This window comes from Carica papaya, chromosome 7, assembly GCF_054855325.1.
Source record: "Carica papaya isolate Zhongbai chromosome 7, ASM5485532v1, whole genome shotgun sequence".
In the NCBI taxonomy this organism is placed as follows: domain Eukaryota; kingdom Viridiplantae; phylum Streptophyta; class Magnoliopsida; order Brassicales; family Caricaceae; genus Carica; species Carica papaya.
Window position 1 is genome coordinate 5,448,887 of NC_142315.1, and position 19,553 is coordinate 5,468,439.

At 33.7% G+C, this 19,553-nt stretch overlaps 3 protein-coding genes across 7 annotated transcripts; 2 read left to right on the top strand and 1 right to left on the bottom strand.

The window, feature by feature from the left end:
* LOC110822047 (kinase with adenine nucleotide alpha hydrolases-like domain-containing protein) lies at positions 1-4,350 on the top strand. Its single transcript, XM_088207101.1, has 7 exons — positions 1-436; positions 616-707; positions 938-1,579; positions 1,693-1,788; positions 2,044-2,472; positions 2,713-3,546; positions 4,017-4,350. The coding sequence occupies exons 1-7, from the start codon at positions 274-276 to the stop codon at positions 4,038-4,040; spliced, it is 2,280 nt and encodes a 759-aa protein (XP_088063227.1). The 5' UTR covers positions 1-273; the 3' UTR covers positions 4,041-4,350.
* Positions 4,351-4,757: 407 nt separating this feature from the next.
* On the bottom strand, positions 4,758-5,542 carry LOC148252903 (proline-rich family protein). Its single transcript, XM_088207707.1, has one exon. It carries the CDS (start codon positions 5,475-5,477, stop codon positions 4,938-4,940), a length of 540 nt encoding a protein of 179 aa, XP_088063833.1. The 5' UTR covers positions 5,478-5,542; the 3' UTR covers positions 4,758-4,937.
* A 1,751-nt stretch (positions 5,543-7,293) lies between these two features.
* On the top strand, positions 7,294-18,830 carry LOC110821949 (S-adenosyl-L-methionine-dependent methyltransferases superfamily protein). 5 transcript variants are annotated; one of them, XM_022051930.2, is made up of 13 exons: positions 7,294-7,509; positions 7,831-8,010; positions 8,086-8,147; positions 8,639-8,686; positions 8,775-8,801; positions 13,570-13,674; positions 14,017-14,124; positions 14,262-14,333; positions 15,403-15,453; positions 17,093-17,155; positions 17,259-17,383; positions 17,482-17,695; positions 17,991-18,830. In XM_022051930.2, the coding sequence occupies exons 2-13, from the start codon at positions 7,914-7,916 to the stop codon at positions 18,702-18,704; spliced, it is 1,686 nt and encodes a 561-aa protein (XP_021907622.2). In that variant the 5' UTR covers positions 7,294-7,509; positions 7,831-7,913; the 3' UTR covers positions 18,705-18,830. The 5 variants fall into 5 exon arrangements, with proteins under 5 accessions (XP_021907622.2, XP_088063343.1, XP_088063344.1 ...); XM_088207216.1 differs by having other exon boundaries at positions 7,295-7,704; XM_088207217.1 differs by lacking the exon at positions 15,403-15,453 and having other exon boundaries at positions 7,294-8,010.
* Positions 18,831-19,553: the final 723 nt, after the last annotated feature.

Genomic DNA, 19,553 nt, shown 5'->3' on the forward strand with positions numbered 1-19,553 from the left:
CATGGAGTCTGGTTTCCACCTTGACGTGAAGATGAAGAGAATCAGAAAACTTACCCTTAACTTGTTTCTCTCCCATCAGTCCTCCCCCCTTTATTGAATTCTACCTTTCTTGGCCGCAGAGGTCGTGGTGGCTTCTTCTTCTTCTTCTGGAGGTGGTGCTCATATTCAAATATAACTTTTATATGTATGTGCATATATAATTCAATACCCAGCTAACAAAGATCAATCGGATCAGAATACCATCATAATTTAATATACAATTAATCAGAATCCATGGCTCCTCACCTCCCATTAGATGACAGCAATCCATCCATGAACACCACGGCAGTGGCCATTGACAACGATAAGAACAGCCAGTACGCTGTGCGCTGGGCTATTGACCATCTTGTTCTTAGCAATCCTGTTATCATCCTCATCCACGTTAAGCAAAAAAATCGTAGGTATCCGCTTTCATATATTCATATATAATTATATCTACCTACACCATTCCTATCTTGTCCTTCATTCATTATATATATATATGTGTGTATGCATATACGTATATATATATATACACGTGTGTAGGTATGTTTTTCCGTTTCTTCTTATTTGTTCTTGTTCTTGAGATTAATGCAGAGGCCACTCTCGGAACCATTAACAATAATAATGATCAGGAAGATACACATCAGCTTTTCGTTCCATACCGTGGATACTGCGCTCGTAAAGGGGTATGATATTGCATGCATTTAATCATGTCTATATAATTTTATTATTTCTTAATAATATTATATATTAAGTACCACTTAATTAGTTTTTAATTATATATTTTAACTAATATTTTTTTAGATTTTTCTTTCCTGCATTTGCTCACATATATATATACATATATTCATATATATATATATAGATGTAGAGGGAGGGAGGAAGCGAGAGAGAGAAACTGATAATTGATTTGCAGGTTCAATTGAAGGAGGTAGTGCTTGAAGACATAGATGTTCCAAAAGCACTTTCAAGCTACATAAACAAAAACGTAATAAACAGCATTGTCGTTGGTGCATCTACAAAAAATGTCTTTGCCAGATCTCTCAAACTCAAAGCTCCTGATGTTCCCACAACCTTAATCAAATCAGCTCCAGATTTCTGTTCTGTCTACGTAATTTCCAAAGGAAAAGTTTTATCTGTAAGAACAGCTCAAAGACCAGCTGCAAATCTTCCTGCTCCGCCAAAAGTTCCACTTCCAGATATTTTATCTCAGCAGCTTATGATCTCTAATGGTGATCAATCAGTACAAGATGATGGGATTAGAGGAGTGCAACAACAGCCTATAAGAATTTCTGGGTTTGACAGACTCTCTCTTGATAGTCCTTTTAGAGAAGGTGGAAGAGAAAGACATAGGAATTCTGCAAGTAATGCTTCAATGGAAACCATTGATATTCCTATGAGAATGTCTCAGAGGACTTCTACTAGTAGGGATTCTTTCTCTGATGATAATACTGAGCAGTTTTCTGCAATGGGATCCATGGATATTTCTTCTAGTAGTGTAGATTTTTCAATGCCAGTAGGCTCTCCAAATGGGTCTTCAGCCCCCCAGTCTAATACTGTAAGTCACACTGATCTACTTACATGGGATATAATATATATATATATATATATATATATATATCGGCTATGATATGCATTTATCAAAGAAAATAACGACATTCTCAATTTCAGCGAGACGATGAAATGAGAATGTTAAAACTTGAACTTAAGCAAACCATGGACATGTATAGCACGGCTTGCAAAGAAGCTCTCTCGGCTAAAAGACAGGTATAAATACACACATATCACATACATGTACATATATAGATGTATTTTTTATAGAACAGATATACACATGCACCTCAGGAAGAAAGTATACACAAGAGAACACAATTCGACTAGAACATACGGCCTCTTATAAATGAAGAAACTTACTAAACATTCAGTTAAATAGTGTTCAAATACATAATTAGATATAATTAATTTTTTTATAAAGAAAGAAAAAAAAAAGATTATTATGTGTGTTTTAAAAATATATGTCAGGCAAATGAGCTGCATCAATGGAAACTCGAGGAGGCGAGAAAGTTTGAAGAAGCAAGACTTGCGGAAGAGGCGGCCCTTGCTATAGTGGAGATTGAGAAGGCTAAATGCAAAGCTGCCATTGAAGCAGCCGAAGCAGCTCAAAGGCTGGCAGAGATGGAGGCGCAGAGAAGAAGACAAGCAGAGATGAAAGCAAGACGAGAAGCAGAAGAAAAGAAACGTGCTTTGACAGCTTTAGCTCAAAATGAAGTTCGATATAGAAAATACACAATAGAAGAGATTGAAGAAGCAACCGAAATGTTCGCTGCCTCAAATAAAATTGGTGAAGGTGGATATGGACCTGTTTACAAAGCTAAACTTGCTCATACTCCTGTCGCCATTAAGGTTTTAAGACCTGACGCTGCACAAGGGAAAAAACAATTCCAACAAGAGGTAAACTTTTTCAAAAATTTGAGTAGACAACTCCTACATTTTATCAATTAGATGACGCATATCTACTAATCATTATAAGGATACGATGAGAAACTTGAACTGTGATTTTTCACAGAGGAAAAGACTTACCAACTATTTGATTCAGTAGTAATTTGTGTAAATTAATTTAATTTATTAACAAAACAAAAACCCATTTCTTTTCTAATCAGACTCATATAAAATTTAGCAACTTTTTTACAGGTTGAAGTTTTGAGTTGCATCAGGCATCCAAACATGGTTCTTCTTCTGGGTGCATGTCCTGAATATGGATGTTTGGTATATGAATACATGAACAACGGTAGCTTAGAAGACAGACTGTTCAGAAGAGGTAACACACCACCACTTTCATGGCGGAAACGATTCAAAGTAGCTGCAGAAATTGCCACTGCGCTTTTGTTTCTTCACCAAGCAAAGCCTGAGCCTTTAGTCCACCGAGATCTTAAACCTGCAAACATATTACTCGACAGGAACTTCGTGAGCAAAATCAGTGATGTTGGACTTGCTCGGTTGGTTCCTCAATCAGTAGCTGATAGTGTTACACAATATCACATGACTTCAGCTGCTGGAACTTTCTGCTATATTGACCCTGAATATCAACAAACAGGAATGTTAACCACTAAATCTGATATATATTCATTGGGTATAATGCTACTCCAGATTATAACAGCTAAATCTCCAATGGGTCTGACTCATCATGTGATGAGAGCCATTGATAAAGGTAACTTTGCTGAGGTGCTTGATCCAGCAGTTAAAGATTGGCCGGTTGAAGAAGTTTTATCTTTTGCTAAGTTGTCTCTAAAATGTGCGGAGTTAAGGAAGAAAGACAGACCTGACCTTGCCAAAGTTATATTGCCTGAGCTTAATCGATTAAGAGACCTTGGAAGTACTGCAAATAATCATCATGATCAAAATTATATCAGTCCTAACGATTATCCAAGCGGCTACAGACAACCTACTAGTTATAGTGCTCGCAGTTCTGTGCCACGCTCTCCTGGATCCGCTTCATCACATCTTAGGATATCTAATGCAACCCAGGTATATCTAATTGCATTTTTACTCCCTTCTGTTTATACTAATTTCCACTGCTTATGCACATATATATGTGTATATATAGTCATACTTCCATCTCACATTAGAAAAACACATGATAATTACTTGATAACCTCCATATAAAGATTTAAGTAAGACACTATTAATAACTTTGAGTTTTTAGAATTAAAAGGTTATTGTGCTGGTGATACTTGTACTCAGATAGTTACTAATGCTATCAAAAGACGTGATACAATCTGCATTAAGTTCCTAACTTTGAATTTTATAGAACAAATTGTTTAGTAATACCTTAAACCTAAGGCCTTACACGCACACACACACATATATATGTATGTTAAAATATATTTTATTTTCATCTCACCTCATGGTTTACTTTATAGGAAATGAATTTCCCACCTCTAAAAATTTTGAAGCATAATTTTTACAATCCTTTTCTGACTGTTTTGAATGAATAGAATTCAGAGGCTGAAGTTGAATAGTTCGGAACCTCATGCAAGATCCCAAAACTGTGCACATGCTGCTGAAGAGACAGATGGGAATGGCTGTGAAGGTGGTATAATAGAAGGGGGAAAACTATATATTGTGTTATAAATATATATGTACGTTAGTCATGTATATCTAGAGGATGTGTTTATGCATAGAAGATTGAAAAAGAGAATCAAACTATATTATCTTCAGCCTCCTTTGTTTGCTTCAAAATAAAGATTTGTTCCTGGACGTGTATTGGGGAATTATTTTGTCTTTGTGCTTGCAATCTAAACTTATTACGCAGCTTTTTTTTTTGGATTCTGATCTGGGCATATATGAAATTTTAACTTTATATGTTTATCTATATATATATATATATATAACTCTGTTTAAATTTAAACAAAACACATTGTTTAAAATCTGTTCCATGTTTTTCTTCTATCTTCTAATAATTAATCATTGGTTTTAATTTAACTGCTGCATGTATATTATATTTTTATATATAAACGCTTGTATAAATTTTTATGCACTAAATAAATCTCAACATTTCAATTTTTAACTTCACACAAAGCAATTTTAACACATCTTTTAATTATTAATTAGTAATTGCCAACAGTCATATAAACTTCTTATACAATATACATATATACGGCCTCATATACATATATATATATATATATTTGTCTCTTGATACAGATAAAATAGCTGACATAACTGCCATTTTAGAATGATGAGCACAATAGGGTTGAATTATATATATATATATATATACACACACACACACACATAAAGCAAACGAATTTTACAAAATTCTTTAACTTAGTCGAACGCTATAAGATTTCAATTAATGAAACCAATTACTATATAGTAATCACTTTTGCCGTTGATCATCAATACACAAAAATATCTTAATAACAACATAAATAAAGCACATACGAGAAAAAGACATGCAAATAGAAACCATAAAAAGACATAGAAGTTGCCTTTGAGGCATAGAAATAATAGTATGGATAAGGATAATCATATGGGGCCTTTTGTCCCGAAGACTGTCGTCCTTGATCCGGAGGCGAAAAGTAGTCATTAGAGGAAGGCGGAGGAATGTACCATATCCACGGTGATGACCACGTTCCTGGTTTTGGAGATGGCGGTGGCGACAAGAATGACGTAGATGGTGGTGGCCGATACATCTGAGTTGGTGGGATTGCCGGGTGCGACATTAATGGTGGTGATGGATGTGTTCGAGTTGGTGGGGATGGCGGTGGTGATAAATGAGTCGTAGTTGGCGGGGGTGGCGGTGAGCAAATCCGCGGACATGTCACACAATCACTAATACATAGTAAGGCAGGTTGACCATCTTGATCAGTAGATGGCTTTACAGGCAGGAACTCAGTTAGCAAGAAGAGGGTAAGAAGCCATTTTCTTGTTAATCTCATGATGGCTTGACCCATCTGAGATAGCAACTGATTGTTAGAGACAAAAGGGTTTGTCTATTAAACTTTTTGTTAACGAGGTGCATGAGCGTGTAATGTAAGGCTCTTCTAAAGGCTTCATATATATATATATATATATATATATGCTTCCAATTAATTAATTTTTTTTTACATTTAATTAGATCATATAATATAAAGTGAAATGTTTATTAATTTCCAAGTATATGAAATTTTATATGGGTTAGAAATAATAAGTTAGAAAAGGTTCCTTTCTTGCAAGACTTAATTTATATTGATGTGATATTTAAATATTTTAATATGGTATTGAAGTAGAAACCAACCCTTTTTGTTTTATTCAAAAAAAAAAAAAAACTATATTTACACTAACCCGTATGAAGAACAAATTATAAAATAATATTTTTAATTTAAAATATTAATTTAATTAAATAATAAAAAAATACAATAAATGTCCTCTATATATTATATATTTTTTCTTAATATATAAAGTTCAAACTTGGAGCATCAGTTCTGCCCTTGTCATGAAGACATGCTTTGCACTTTCTTCTTCTTCTTTATTATTATTATTATTTTATATTTGTGCTTTGCTTTCATGGTTGGGCTAATGGAATCACATTTCCTAATGTGTTGTGTGAGCATGGATATGCCTACAAAGTAGGAAAAATAAATTGCAACCCTTTCAAAAATATAATTTTTTATTTTTGTAAAAATAATAAAAATATTTTAAAATTCTAAATAATGAATGGTTGAAAAATTAAAATTTGTCTAACAATTTTCATAACATATATATATATATATATAAGTAACATTTGAACCTAAATATTCTATAGAATTGTGAGACACCGAGTACCATAATAATATTTGTCCCCTTTTTTTTTTCTTCTTTATTGCTATTATCATTCTTATTGTTATTTTTAATTTTTAAAAAGTATTAAAAAAATATAAAATAAGTTATATAGACTACACTGTAATATTAAATTTTTATATTTATTGATATTATTATAAAGATCACATATCATAATTTAACTATTTTTACAGTAAAATTTAAAATTATATCGACTTAAAATTATCAGATACAATTTTCGAACTTAAAAATTTAAATTATCGGTAACATGTGATTTGATTTTTTAATTTAAAAAGAGATTGAAGTATCTTATATAAAATAAAACAAATACACATTAATTAAATAATTTTATCTTCAAACATAAGAAAATAATAAAGTGAAAAATAATTATTCCCCGTACAAAAAGATATATATATACATACAATACAATAGGAACAAAAATAATAAAAAGAATAAAATGGATGTCAAATATACAAGTAAATGACCTAAAAGGAAACATAGATGCAATGAATTAACAAATTGAAAAAATTTGTATCAAGAGAAAATCCTAAGAGAAACGAGATATAAGATTTCTAAAATTATCATAAAAATTAATATATTAAATTAAGGTTAACATCGTATTAAATTGAGTGAGTTCTCTGTAACAATCGAACTTAATTTTATTTTAAATATATAAAATTTGAACTCGTTCGAATTCAAAATAATTTGTTAAATTTATTTTAGTTTTATTTTAATTAAATTTCTGATGAAATTTTGTTTGACTTTGACTTTGATTATTTATATAATATATTATATTCACCTTGTACTGAAGTATATTATTTTTAAATTTTATTTATCATATAATAAGGTGTCCGCTTTGCCATTATGTAGATTTTTTGGAAATATCCAAACACTCCTCCCTTTTTGATGGATAAACGCCTGACTAAACGGTGCGTTTTGACGTCCAGTCAAACCCCTCCTACAACACTGAAATTCTAGTGTCCAGAACTCTTGTCTCTTTCCACACTAGTTCTCGTTTTCTTCATATTTTCTGTAAGGCGCTGTTTCTCTTTGTTAGAAAACAAAATAGGTCATAGTTTCATTCCAGATTGACTGTGGATTCAGTGACCTAACGGGACTTCGTGCTCTTCTCGAGAAACTGTTACATTTTCTGATTTGACGAGATGCTCTCTGCGACAAAACACGAAGGTAATTGAAGAGACATCCAAATTCATTGGTTTGGTACCGTATTGGACATTAGAGTCTTCGCTGTTGTGGAAGGATTTCCGCTCGGCACCAAAGCGCACCGTTTAATCAGGCGTTTATCCGTCTAATAGGGGAGTGTTTGGATTTTTCTCGGTTGATTGGTTTTTCTAGAGAACAGTTGCTCCCTGAAGTGAATGAGTATGTTGTTTTCTAGCTGTGCGAGAAGAAGAAGTCGTGGGATTAGTTTTAGTTTTATTTTAGTGGAGAATGAAACTATGTCATGCAGTTGCGTAATGTATTCATTTTGTAAATCTATTGATGCAGATTTCATTTTGTAAATCTATTTACCAAGGTTTTGGTAAATATCCAAAATTAAAGATCCACAAACCCAAAAGGCTTATTGGCAAATGGCGACTGGTGCGCAAGAGTCTGTGGAACAAAAACCACCTCAGAAGTTGCAAATATACTCTGCATCTGGCACTGGAGTTTCCTCTTTCTGGAGAGGTTACTCTCTTTCTTCTTATTGGGCCATGCTAATGGACGTGCATATGAAATGCTGATTTCTTTTTCCTTTGACAGATAAGTACGAGAGAGACGCTAAGAAGTACTGGGATATATTTTACAAGCGACATCAAGACAGAGTTAGTTTTTATTCTTATTAAGTTTGTTATGGCTTCACTTTTTTGGTACTATTGTATTAGGACACAACCTTGATATTTTAGAAGATCTTGCTTCGATTGTAGATATACTTATTGATTTGTAAATCTTTTGTACACGGGTGGCATCCTCTTGGTGCTGACAAATCAATATATCTTCCATAGTTTTATTTTTTAAAAAAATTCTTATTAAGTTTGTTTACTAATTTGCTATTTATAGGTGGTAATACTTTTTTCTGGGGTCCAAAAAACAAGTTTTACAATATAGGCAGAATGATCCATCTCACTTTTATATATTTCTTAGTTCTTTTAAAATGGATAGTTTCTTGGCCATTAGAAAATTGAGCCTGCGAACAGAATGTCAAACTATCTCTACCTTGATTCTATCCAGCACTAGCTGGTGAGTGACGTTTAATAGTTTCAATAGGAATGCTGATTCTGGTTTTCCTTGGGTCGTAATCTTTTTTCTTATTCAGTTTTTCAAAGACCGCCACTACTTGGACAAGGAATGGGGAGACTACTTTGTGAGTAAATACATAAAATTTGTTATATGTATATTTTGTCTTAAGTCCTTGTAAGTCATTCTCAGCTAACTATTAACCATTGTTTCAGGAAGGAGGGAACAAGGTCATTCTAGAGGTAATTCTTGTGGTTCTTTAATGCAGAATGTGTTACCTTTTTTTTGCTCGAATCTTAGTTTTTTCTCTTATTTTTGTTTCCAATAGCAGCTTTATAAACGTTGTACCATCTTGGATGCCACAATATCATTTGTTTATGTGGTGGTACAACTCGAGCGTCAAGATGGAGTAATTGGTTCGAAATGAAGTAATGATTTGATTTTTAAGTATATTTGGGGATTTTCCTCTATTTTAACTAGAATTGATTCGATAAAGATGGAATCTCAAGAAAATTGAGGCATCACCTTCTTTCTTGACCTTAAGATGTAATCCTTACTATTGTGCCAGCCTTGTTATTCTTTTAGTTCTACTTGGATTATATAGGCTTCTAGAAAAGAAAATCACTTGGGGTGAAAAGAGATTGGCAGTTGAGGCCGAAGCTTTCAATATTGAGTTTGTGGAAGGTGGATCAATCATCAACTTGAGCAATCACAATCTGAGAAAAAAAGGTGTTTTTGTGAGATCTAGCAACAACAAGAAGATAGGAATTTCCTTCATAAATCTGGGGAGGTAGTGAGAAAGCAGAATGCTAGAGTAAGGTTTTTGCATACTATAGAGCTGATAGACAGGAGGAAATTGTTCATTATCATAAAAGGTATGGTTGTAGAGGGTATAGTTTTGATTGTGCAATCGCAATCTTGATGACCGTACATGACAACCTTGAGGATGGTACTTGATTTGCTGCTGGGGAATGTCAATCATAGAACATATTTATCAAGGCTAAGCATGCCTACTTCCAGAGTAAGAAGCAGCGTCTAATTGAAGTTCAACAACAGTTGTTGTGAGAGGAGTCAGCATTCCATTTTCTACTTTTGTTCCCTAAAGCAATTGTTAACTCTTTAAAAAAAACACAATGTCCTCAAAAATCTTGACCAATTGGTTCTTCCATTAGTTCTCCAGCAGTTTTGATTGATAGCGATCTTGTTTTGTTTCAATGATTATCTTCATTTGGTTGTGTTATCGAGGCTAATTATTTTAATGGTGAAGACACAATTTCACTGGGATATACATACTTTTGATGCTAGTGGCGTGTGCCCAAAGAAAAGGGCAATGCACTTGATTATTCTAGGCACATGACTAACTTTTGAATTGTTATAGTTGCATGCCCCCAGCCATGGATGTGGGTCCCATGCTCTAGGAATGTGGCCACAAGTTAGGGGTGTGTAGCTGCTAAGAGGAATGCGATCATTCTATTGATAAGTAAATTTTCTTGTTCTCCTTGATCTAGGGTTTTTCTACATTTGAGTTTTCCTTGACTTAGCATTTGTTGAACCGTTGTTTCCTGGAGACAGATTGTGTTGGGCATTATCATTGAATTTCTTTATCGTTTGTGCAGTAGAATTCAGTGCTTATAGTTTGCCATCACTTTGATGTAGTTTATCTTCTTTCATTCTAAAAACAGTTTTAAAAATAAGTTGCCAAAAGCGTAAGCAAGAACATAAAATAAAAGCACTTAAGGATGCCAAGAAGATACACCTTCTAGGGTTGTATTTCATTTACTCCCATTGAGACCACCTAACAATTCTTGGGTAAGATCTACTTATTGTACATTCTGGCCTTCAGTAGCTTCTCGTTTGTTGTCATAATTTTACTCTTTTGATCTTTCCAAAACTTTCTAGTCATGGCATTTGGTCGCATTGAAGCTTTTGGCCTTAGATAACTTTGAATTATGTCATTTTTTAGCGTTTTTGGCTTTAGTAACTCTATTCTATGTCATTCTGTTAGCCTTTCTATTTTTAGCAATTCGGTTTATATCATGGTTGATTTGATTCTCGACTGGTATGAGTGACAAGATTTGTTGTGTGTCAAAGCTTTTGGCAAGCACGTGGTCAGGAACATTATATTTGCAATTAGATATCTTTCAATAAATGTTATTGATTTGCTTACCTCCCAAATTGTTGAAAGGATTTGCTTAAATTCATAAAGGGAAAGAAATCGATTGCAACTATTATATACTTCTTTTCATTTGAGGATGCTGGCTTTACCTTCCAAATAATGTCTATTCCCTGATAAGTGAAGGGCCAAGATGACTCGTGGTATTTTCTAACAAAATTCACAAGATCATTTTTCATGCTCAACCAGGAAAAAAGTATGATGAACAACATCTTAGTTAAGACTATTCATTTAATATGCAATCAACCGGCTCTAGCGTGATTTTTTTCCCAATGGCCTTTTGATCTTCCTTCTCATGTAAACATTTTTGTTGGACTCCATTTGATATGCTCTTATATAAACACCCATTATAATAGTGAACTAAAGAACCAATCTCGTAATGGTGGTTGTATCTTTCCACTAGCTTGTTTTGGGTATTCTCTCATTTTAAAGTTTCTTAAGAGATCATGGAACCACAAATTGTCTTTCACTAGTTTCGTTACCTGCTCTATATCATGGCAAATTAGATCTTACCATTACCAAGGGTATTATAGTAACATTCAGGAATTCTCCCAAACAGAAACTGAGGTTGATGAGGCATATGCCATCTGACTTTCTTCTTTGTGCAGGTGTTTGAAGATACTTTTGGCAAAGTTGTAAGCAAATCACTCTTAAATGGTCCAATATGGTCCCAATTTCTCTCCTTTTAACTCCCAGTCACATTGGCTTGGTCAGTTACTAGCGTCTACTACCCCCAAACTTCCACTTTGCTTGCCTTCATTGCTATTAATGCTTCTAGTGCAAAGATGCAAATTTGATACTCTACACCAATGTTCGTGATTTTGGAAGTTCTTCATCACTGGGGTGGCCTTCTTAGTGAGTGTGACTGTGAAGGCCTCAATTCTAGATCCTAGGCTATTGACTGCTCCATCAAGTACAACTTCCGCCTCTATAAGTTTATTGCCCTTAGCCCTCATGTGAGAATTTATACCCCTATAATTGTCCGTTTCTCTTGGACTCTGCAACAAGAACTCTACTAGTCATTCTCTTATTTTGTTTTTCATACATGTCATTGTTGAATTATGTCGAAAGAATTAGTCATCTAGCTAATTTTCCCATTAGGAGAAGGGCTTCATATGTTTGCAATCCATTCTACAAACTGCTAGGATTCTGTAGGATTTGGTGATAATTGCAGAAGCTTCTTAGCTCCCCATACCATGGCTAAACAAGTATTCATGGTTCCTATAACTGTTTTTGGAATAAAAATACAAAATCCCAGTCAATTCAGGGGTAAACTATAAGCATCTAACTTTGGTGGAAAAGATATAGAAGTGCGTTGATGATTGCCACATGATCTGCCCCTTGGAATATGATGATTGTAGAATGCTAAGTCGGAAAAAGCCCAAACCTAGAGACCTAGAGAAACTAAGAACACTGGAGTTTCTTGATCAATAGAAGTGGGGCGCATGCCCTTTGAGTTGGTGTCTGATCCCCTCACTTGTTGGCACACGCCAAGAGACTGCAAGACATGCCTCTGACTTGGACAAAGCGGCTGTTTTCCAGAAATCGGTTGTAAAGTGCATGCTCTTTTGCTTGGCGCACACAGCTCTAGTGTCAGGGATACGACTATCCTTGGGGAATAACATGTTTTCAGCATTGAATAATCAACATTCATTTTTTTGGAATAAATTGAATAATCAACATTCATAACACAAGCAGGTCATAATTAGTTCCATCGATTAATCGGTCCAAATCAGACATGATAGCTATCAATCAATCACTAATCATATCAATAAAGAATTATGAGGTAGCAAATCAGTCATGATTGTCGATGATGTTATGGTACCTTTGTTTTATTGGGCTCTATAAAAAAGGGTTATCTTCTAAGAAAGAGGGATTTGAAAATTTCTCCTTTTACCAGACACCATTGATACCTTCTGGCTTTCATAAATAGATTGAAAATTTGATGTAGACTTAGGGCCTGTATGAACCAGTTTTTGGTTTTAGTTTTTACATTTCAAAGGTACTTTTGTTCGAAAAAAGTAAAGTGAAAAGTATTTTTGACAAAAGTCAAAATTAAAATTTGTTTATAATAGTGTTAAAAACAAAAGCTACAATTTATATTTTTAGAAAGTGGTTGTCTTTTAATAAAAATTTACACTTGAAGTTTCAAAAGTTATTTTCACTAGACACATAGTTTCTACTTTCTTAAAGTCTTAATATTTCTTACTGATATTTTTATCGAACATCAAATAATTTTTGAATAAAGTGGTTTCAGTATTATTTCTAATTGAACCCTGTTTATTTTTCTATTCTTTTTCTATTACTTAAACTTGTTTATTTTACTTTTCTACTATTGATTTTTTTGTATTTTTCTTTTTTCTTTTTACTAAATGCAGCTATTATTCTAGTCTTGTTTGGGATAGAATGGTATTTGTTTACTTATTTATGGGTTAAGGCACATCGGTTTTTTCTTTTGAAATGTGGCAGCCTAGCTTTCAACTGAATTGGAAAGCTGTTCTTTGTTAAGGGCTTTCCATTTTCTAATTTGGTTTTCTGGTTTTCCTTCTTGTTCTAGGATGTCTTATCCTCTTTATCCTATAATTTTTCCTAACTTCTCAGTTGTACTTGTTTTTATCCCAAAAAAAAAGAAAAAACTAAGCATATATGATATCTAAGCTCGGAAACTTTTTTCCTCCTTACTTTTTTTGGCTAACCTCACCCATGGAGATTTAGTGCTGGAGTTAACACTCAATATTTAAATTGTTCCAATCTTGCAAGCAGGTTGGCCGTGGAGCTGGAAATTTAGTGCTGGGATTAAAACTAAATATTTTAACTGTTCCAATGCTTGCAAGCAGGTTGGCTGTGGAGCTGGAAACACCATCTTTCCTTTGTTTACTACATATCCGGATATTTTTGTGCATGCATGCGATTTTTCCCCACGTGCTATTAATTTGGTCAAGGTTAGTGTTTGTCATCTCTCTCCATATATAAGTAATCTACGTTGAAAACATTGGGGAATTGTGTTGGTATTTCTTTGTTCTGTAATGGAACTAATCTGGATAGGTATGTTTGAATTGAATGATCACATTCTGAAGGTAAATTGCCCAATGATTGATAATGGAAACATGATGTTAGCTGTTATATCATGGCTGTCTTAAGTGATTTCCATAAACCTCTGCTTTGATTAGTTGGTGCTAAGAGTTGATCATTTTAGGTGTAACATAGATACTACTTCTCTTATAACGTGGAAGTTCAGGATATGTGATTCGTATGAACTGATTGTTTTACCTTACTGATTGTAGACACATAAAGACTTTGTGGAGACCCGTGTTAATGCATTTGTATCTGATCTTACCATTGATGACCTGAGCAAGCAGATTTCTCCATCGTCAGTTGATATCATCAGCATGGTATTTGATTAAATTATCATTTATTGATTTTATATAGTTATTGAATAAAAGGCTGTTCTCATTTTTCATACATGGTTGTTTTCTGGATATTTTCTTGGAAATCATTTCTACTAATTTTTAGATGACTTGGTATATAGATTTTTGTACTATCTGCTGTGTCACCAGAAAAGATGCCGCTAGTGTTGCAAAATGTTAGAAAAGTTCTTAAGGTAAGTGCTTATGATATTTAGAACTGTAAAATGTGATTGGTTTCCTATTTCTCTTTTGTGAAAGTTACATTTGCCACCGTAATCTTGAGGTTTAACAAATACGACCCTGTATTTCATTTAGACAAATACCCCCTCATACTTGGTGCATGTTTCATTTAGTATCCACTATTAAAATGTCTATTGCAAATGTTAAGCACACAGGGTTAAACTTGTATTTTTTTCATCTCCTTCTCCTTCATTCTTTCTTCATTATCTGAAAACTAATTAACCGTAAATTTGCTGTTTGAATTTATTTAACTATTTATAGGTGTTGGAACTATTGCCTCAACAATAAATAATAAACAAAAAGAGAAGTACATGATATAAAGGTCAATGAAGAACAAAATTGAAAATTTTGGAAAATGCTAATCATGGTATTGCTAATGCAAGCAACAACAATGACCGCTTTGCTAAAAATATTTCAAATTGTTAAGTTCTTTTCTTCTTTTTTTTAATTTGTAAGAGACAACGAAGTTAGGAGCCTATAATAAAATGAATTCTAAAGAAAAAAAAAAGAAATCTTTGTGTCCTCTATCTTTGTTGCCGGTCTGCTTTTCACTTGTGTGCCCACCCCTGCGAGCTAGCACAGGATGTGCGTTATCAACAAAGTTCCTTCAGTCTCGGCCAGAATGAATTGTAAGGCATATCTCCAGGCTGGCACCCAAGCAATTACAGAGATAAGCTCGTTCTTTCCTTCCATAAGTTGGGCATTGTCTGAGAGTATTTCATAGAAATAATGTTTTGTTAAGAGTGGTTTTATGGAATCTGGGTGCTGGAAAGAAAAAAGAATGAGGAGATGAACAAATTTACTAGTTTTTCCTTGCGAGTTTATCACTAATAGTAGACATTTTAATAGATCAGAGCTATTTGAAACGCAGACAGAGTATGTGAGGATGAGTGTCTTATTTGTAAGTACACACAGTAGTAATCATTACAAATTTAAAAGTACAGGGTGCTAAATGTAACTTTTCCTTCCATTTTTTAGATGAAAGTTTGGTTCAATTCACATAAATTTTGTTTCTCTTTTCAGCCAAATGGTTGTGTGCTGTTTCGAGACTATGCTGTTGGTGACCTTGCTCAGGTTGTTATTCACGCTCCTTTTAAATGCTGTTTGCTAATTTTTATGGTGGAACTCTATATGCATGCACAGTTTTTGTCAAGAATCTTTGTGGTGCCCTTAGAACTCTGGAAAAACTGCTTTGAAAAAAAAAAAAGAAACAAAAACTGAAAAAAGCTAGAATTCTTGACAAACACTTCTAATTAATTTGTGTGTCTACTTTAGCACATAGTCCTTTCTCTGATCATTTATGATGTTGGACAGAATCAGATTTCCGTTACCTTTAAAGTTTTTTCCCCATAAACATCAGGTTTTTTTCAATAAAATAAATATTATCAGAGACGAAGTTCAGTTTCATCCCTTTTGAGTTGGTCTTATTACAATCCAAACTTTATGGCTTTTTTTTGGGTGATAATTCTGTGTTTATGGTTTAGTTTTCCTTCATGTTACATAGAATTATTAGCATTCTCCTCTTCTCTTTAGAATGTGTTTCATTTGGAAATAAAAAGAGCTAATAACATCAAGGAGTACGAAAATGGTACGAAAAATAAGATAGCCAAGAGTCTGGAGAGTGTGCCTGGATCCCAACAATGCACTTGGGTTCTTGAACCATCCCAATCTCCTGAGACTGCCTTCACCTCTCAATAATGTTTTTACGTCCATGGATAAACATAGGGTTCTTGGTACTATTTATTCATTTTTAAATTGATTTCATGAAAGATTTTTTGTTTTAATATTATTCTAATTCGAAAAATAATTATTTATGATCATTTAATTTATAAATTAGCAGACAATTAATATCATTTTCTTTATAGATTATTTTATGGGCACTACTCAAGTACATAGAAGCGAAAGGGACAAGGGGTAACATGGTAATACAAAATATTTTTCTTCTCCAATCAAAAGGGAAAAGATTTCTATCTATTTTTAAAATTTAGGGAAGTACCAAATCTTTTCTCGTTCTTTTTTTCTCTATTTTCTGAGCACCCAAACAAGAAAAAGGAAAGTAAAATCTCTTTTCTAACTTTTCACCCGCTCCACATCTTTTCTTTTCTCTGTCCTTGCGACTCCCAAATATAGCCTTTTAGGTTTACCCTATAAAGACTGGGACTATTGCCGTTTAACTTGCACAATATGTTTGTGCTTTCCACTGTTTGGTTAATTAAGTTTTAGCAAAGGTGCAACTGATTCAATTTGAATTGAATTCCTCTTTGTTCAACAAGACAAGCATTATGTTTATACCAAATAGCAACGCTTCCATCCTAAAATAGGGTTGACCACTTAAATAAGTTGCTTTTGGATGTTCTTTTGCAAGCTATTTTGTAGTTTTACAAATATTCATATATAAATTAATGTGGTAGTTTAGGTCGACTGATTCAATTTGAATTGAATTCCTCTTTGTTCAACAAGATAAGCATTATGTTTATACCAAATAGCAGCGCTTCCATCCTAAAATAGGGTTGACCACTTAAATAAGTTGCTTTTGGATGAAACTTCTTTTGCCAGTTATTTTGTAGATAAATGCTGGATGTAAAAAGGGTTTACAAATATTCATATATAAATTAATGTGGTAGCTTAGGTCCATATACTTCATCTCAATTATATCTACTGTTGTTCTATTTTGGAACTGTTATATCTATCCTATATATCCCTTGATTGACAGGAAAGGCTTACTGGCAAAGATCAAAAAATCAGTGATAACTTTTATGTCAGAGGTGATGGCACTGTAAGTCTGAATCAGATGTCTGCTTCATTTTTTTTATTATGCTTTTTTCTATTTATAATTTCGGTTGAGAAGGTTTATCTCTCATGCCACCATGTATTTCCAGCGGGCATTCTACTTTTCTAATGACTTCTTATCAAGTTTGTTTAAAGAAAATGGATTTGATGTTCAAGAACTTGGCTTATGCTGCAAACAAGTTGAGAACCGATCAAAGGAGTTGGTGATGAATCGGTGAGAAATACTTGAAGAGAAATTTTTCTCTCCTCCTGCAGTCTTGCATTTTGATATGTTTAGTTTCATAAGAACTTGATTTTATCCTTTGATTTTAGGCGCTGGGTCCAAGCTGTATTCCGAAATTCAGACTGTGTTAAGTCTTCCTCAGGTATGGAGACTTCCATGAAGACAGACCAATTTAATCAAAAGAATGTTGAACCTGAAGTTGAGAAACATACTTCTCAGAAGCCTGTTGATAATCTTTACTTTGATATGTCTGAGGGTTTGGCGATTGAAATGTTTGGCTTTTCACCATCTTCTGATAATGAGGTAAGGTTCATTATTTGCCTTTTACTTGCTAGTTTTGACTTTTCACCATCCAAGGATAACATCCCAAAGGCTCACCATTTGCTTTTCATCTTGGTAGCTTGTCTTTTTGATGAAATCCCTCTAGGTTGTTGAATGGCAATTCTCAATTTTAAAGTAGTTTTCCCATTTCTTTGACCTGTTTCATTCTGTCAAGATTCTGAACGGTGAATGCGGGTTGGCAATGATTGGCATTCATAAGTAGCTGAACTTGACATATATCATTTGTTGATCTGTCTATATATTATTTCATGTACAGATTATTGAGGTCAACATTGGCAATTCCAAGTTCAAGATCAAAGTTCTGTCCAAAGAATATCAGCACACCTGTAAATCAACAGGCTTAATGTTGTGGGAATCAGCACGTTTGATGGCTTCTATATTTGCGGAAAATCCAAACATTGTTGCCGGGAAAAGGGTGCTAGAGTTGGGTTGTGGCTGTGCAGGCATTTGCTCTATGGTTGCTGTTGAACCAGCTGATACCGTGGTTGCTACTGATGGAGATAGCAAGGTACTTGAGCTTTTAAAGGAGAATATAACTTCAAATCTCAAACCTCCAGTTCTAACCAAATTGACTACAAAGATACTAGAGTGGGGTAACAAGGATCACATAGAAGCCATCAAAGCAGAAAACAACGGGGGTTTTGAAATCATTGTAGGCACAGATGTTACTTACATCCCAGAAGCTATTTTACCTTTTTTTGCAACTGCAAGGCAGTTGATTTCGTCAAAAAAGGGAATCTGCAAGGAACAAGAGCCGGCCTTAATTCTCTGCCATGTCTTTCGCCGAGTTGACGAGTCTTCGCTTCTGTCAGCTGCATCAGAATTTGGTTTTAAACTGGTTGATAAGTGGCCTACAGGAATTTCAACCAGTCCTTACAGAAACATCATCGGCCAGTGGTTCTCAGAAAAAGGTTCTAAGAATAATATCCCAAGCTCAGCATTGAATATATTGTATTTCAACGTAGACTAAATTAATTAAACCGTGGAAGACCAAGCAATTTGGGTTCAATGGAGACATGTTTTGCCTCCATCCATCCTAGAAGAGAAAGGGAAAATAGGCCCTTAACTAAAAATAAAAAAAAAAAAAAAAAAAAAATTGCAGTCATAAAATAGACCTTTAGATGTTTGTTTGTCGAAGATTGTATTTATAGAGTTAATTACATATAGTGTTGAGAGTGAGGAATACAGGGTTTCAAGTTTAGTCATCCTGTGATCTTGATCTCCCTGAGTGAGCCTAGATTTGGCAATCGGTAGTTCTGAAAAAACACTGTATATATATATATATATATATATATATATGTTTTTTAAGCCACTGTACTAATTTTTTGGCATTAATTTACTTAATTGATGATATAAGTGTCTATTTTGAACTGTTAAAATATATAATTAAAATTATTTATTTTTATTTTCATCAGGGGATCTTATTTTATTTTTTCCCAAAATAGATGCATTTTGTGTGCATTTTTTGAATGTCTGATTTCACAGCATTTAGAATTCCAGAAAACAAAGTAATTGGATTTAAAAGAGGTGCGATCTAGACTTTTTTGTCAAACAAAATTTATTCGAGTTTTAATATTTTGAAAGTTCATGGAGAATCCCGTTGGCTTATTATGGTGTTCAAGTTATTACCATGAGTTAAGATAATGTTTATGTTAATAAAAGAGGTTAAGCTTTCTGTAGTTTTCTAATTGAATATTCTACTTCTCGCGAGGTGGTTTATCTTCCGTAATAAGTTAGAATTACAATGTGAGTTTAATGACTATATATATATATATATATATATATATATATATACATGCATGATTCAACAAAGGCTAAA

Excerpts from the sequence above, each read along its gene's own strand:
- LOC110822047 (XM_088207101.1), top strand. The coding sequence starts at position 274 with ATGGCTCCTCACCTCCCATTAGATGACAGCAATCCATCCATGAACACC. Across the intron at positions 1,580-1,692 it reads CAGCCCCCCAGTCTAATACT|CGAGACGATGAAATGAGAAT; the intron begins GTAAGTCACACT and ends TCTCAATTTCAG. Across the intron at positions 1,789-2,043 it reads CTCTCTCGGCTAAAAGACAG|GCAAATGAGCTGCATCAATG; the intron begins GTATAAATACAC and ends AATATATGTCAG.
- LOC110821949 (XM_022051930.2), top strand. The coding sequence starts at position 7,914 with ATGGCGACTGGTGCGCAAGAGTCTGTGGAACAAAAACCACCTCAGAAG. Across the intron at positions 15,454-17,092 it reads CTGTTGGTGACCTTGCTCAG|GAAAGGCTTACTGGCAAAGA; the intron begins GTTGTTATTCAC and ends CTTGATTGACAG. Across the intron at positions 17,156-17,258 it reads ATGTCAGAGGTGATGGCACT|CGGGCATTCTACTTTTCTAA; the intron begins GTAAGTCTGAAT and ends ATGTATTTCCAG.
- LOC148252903 (XM_088207707.1), bottom strand. The coding sequence starts at position 5,477 with ATGGGTCAAGCCATCATGAGATTAACAAGAAAATGGCTTCTTACCCTC.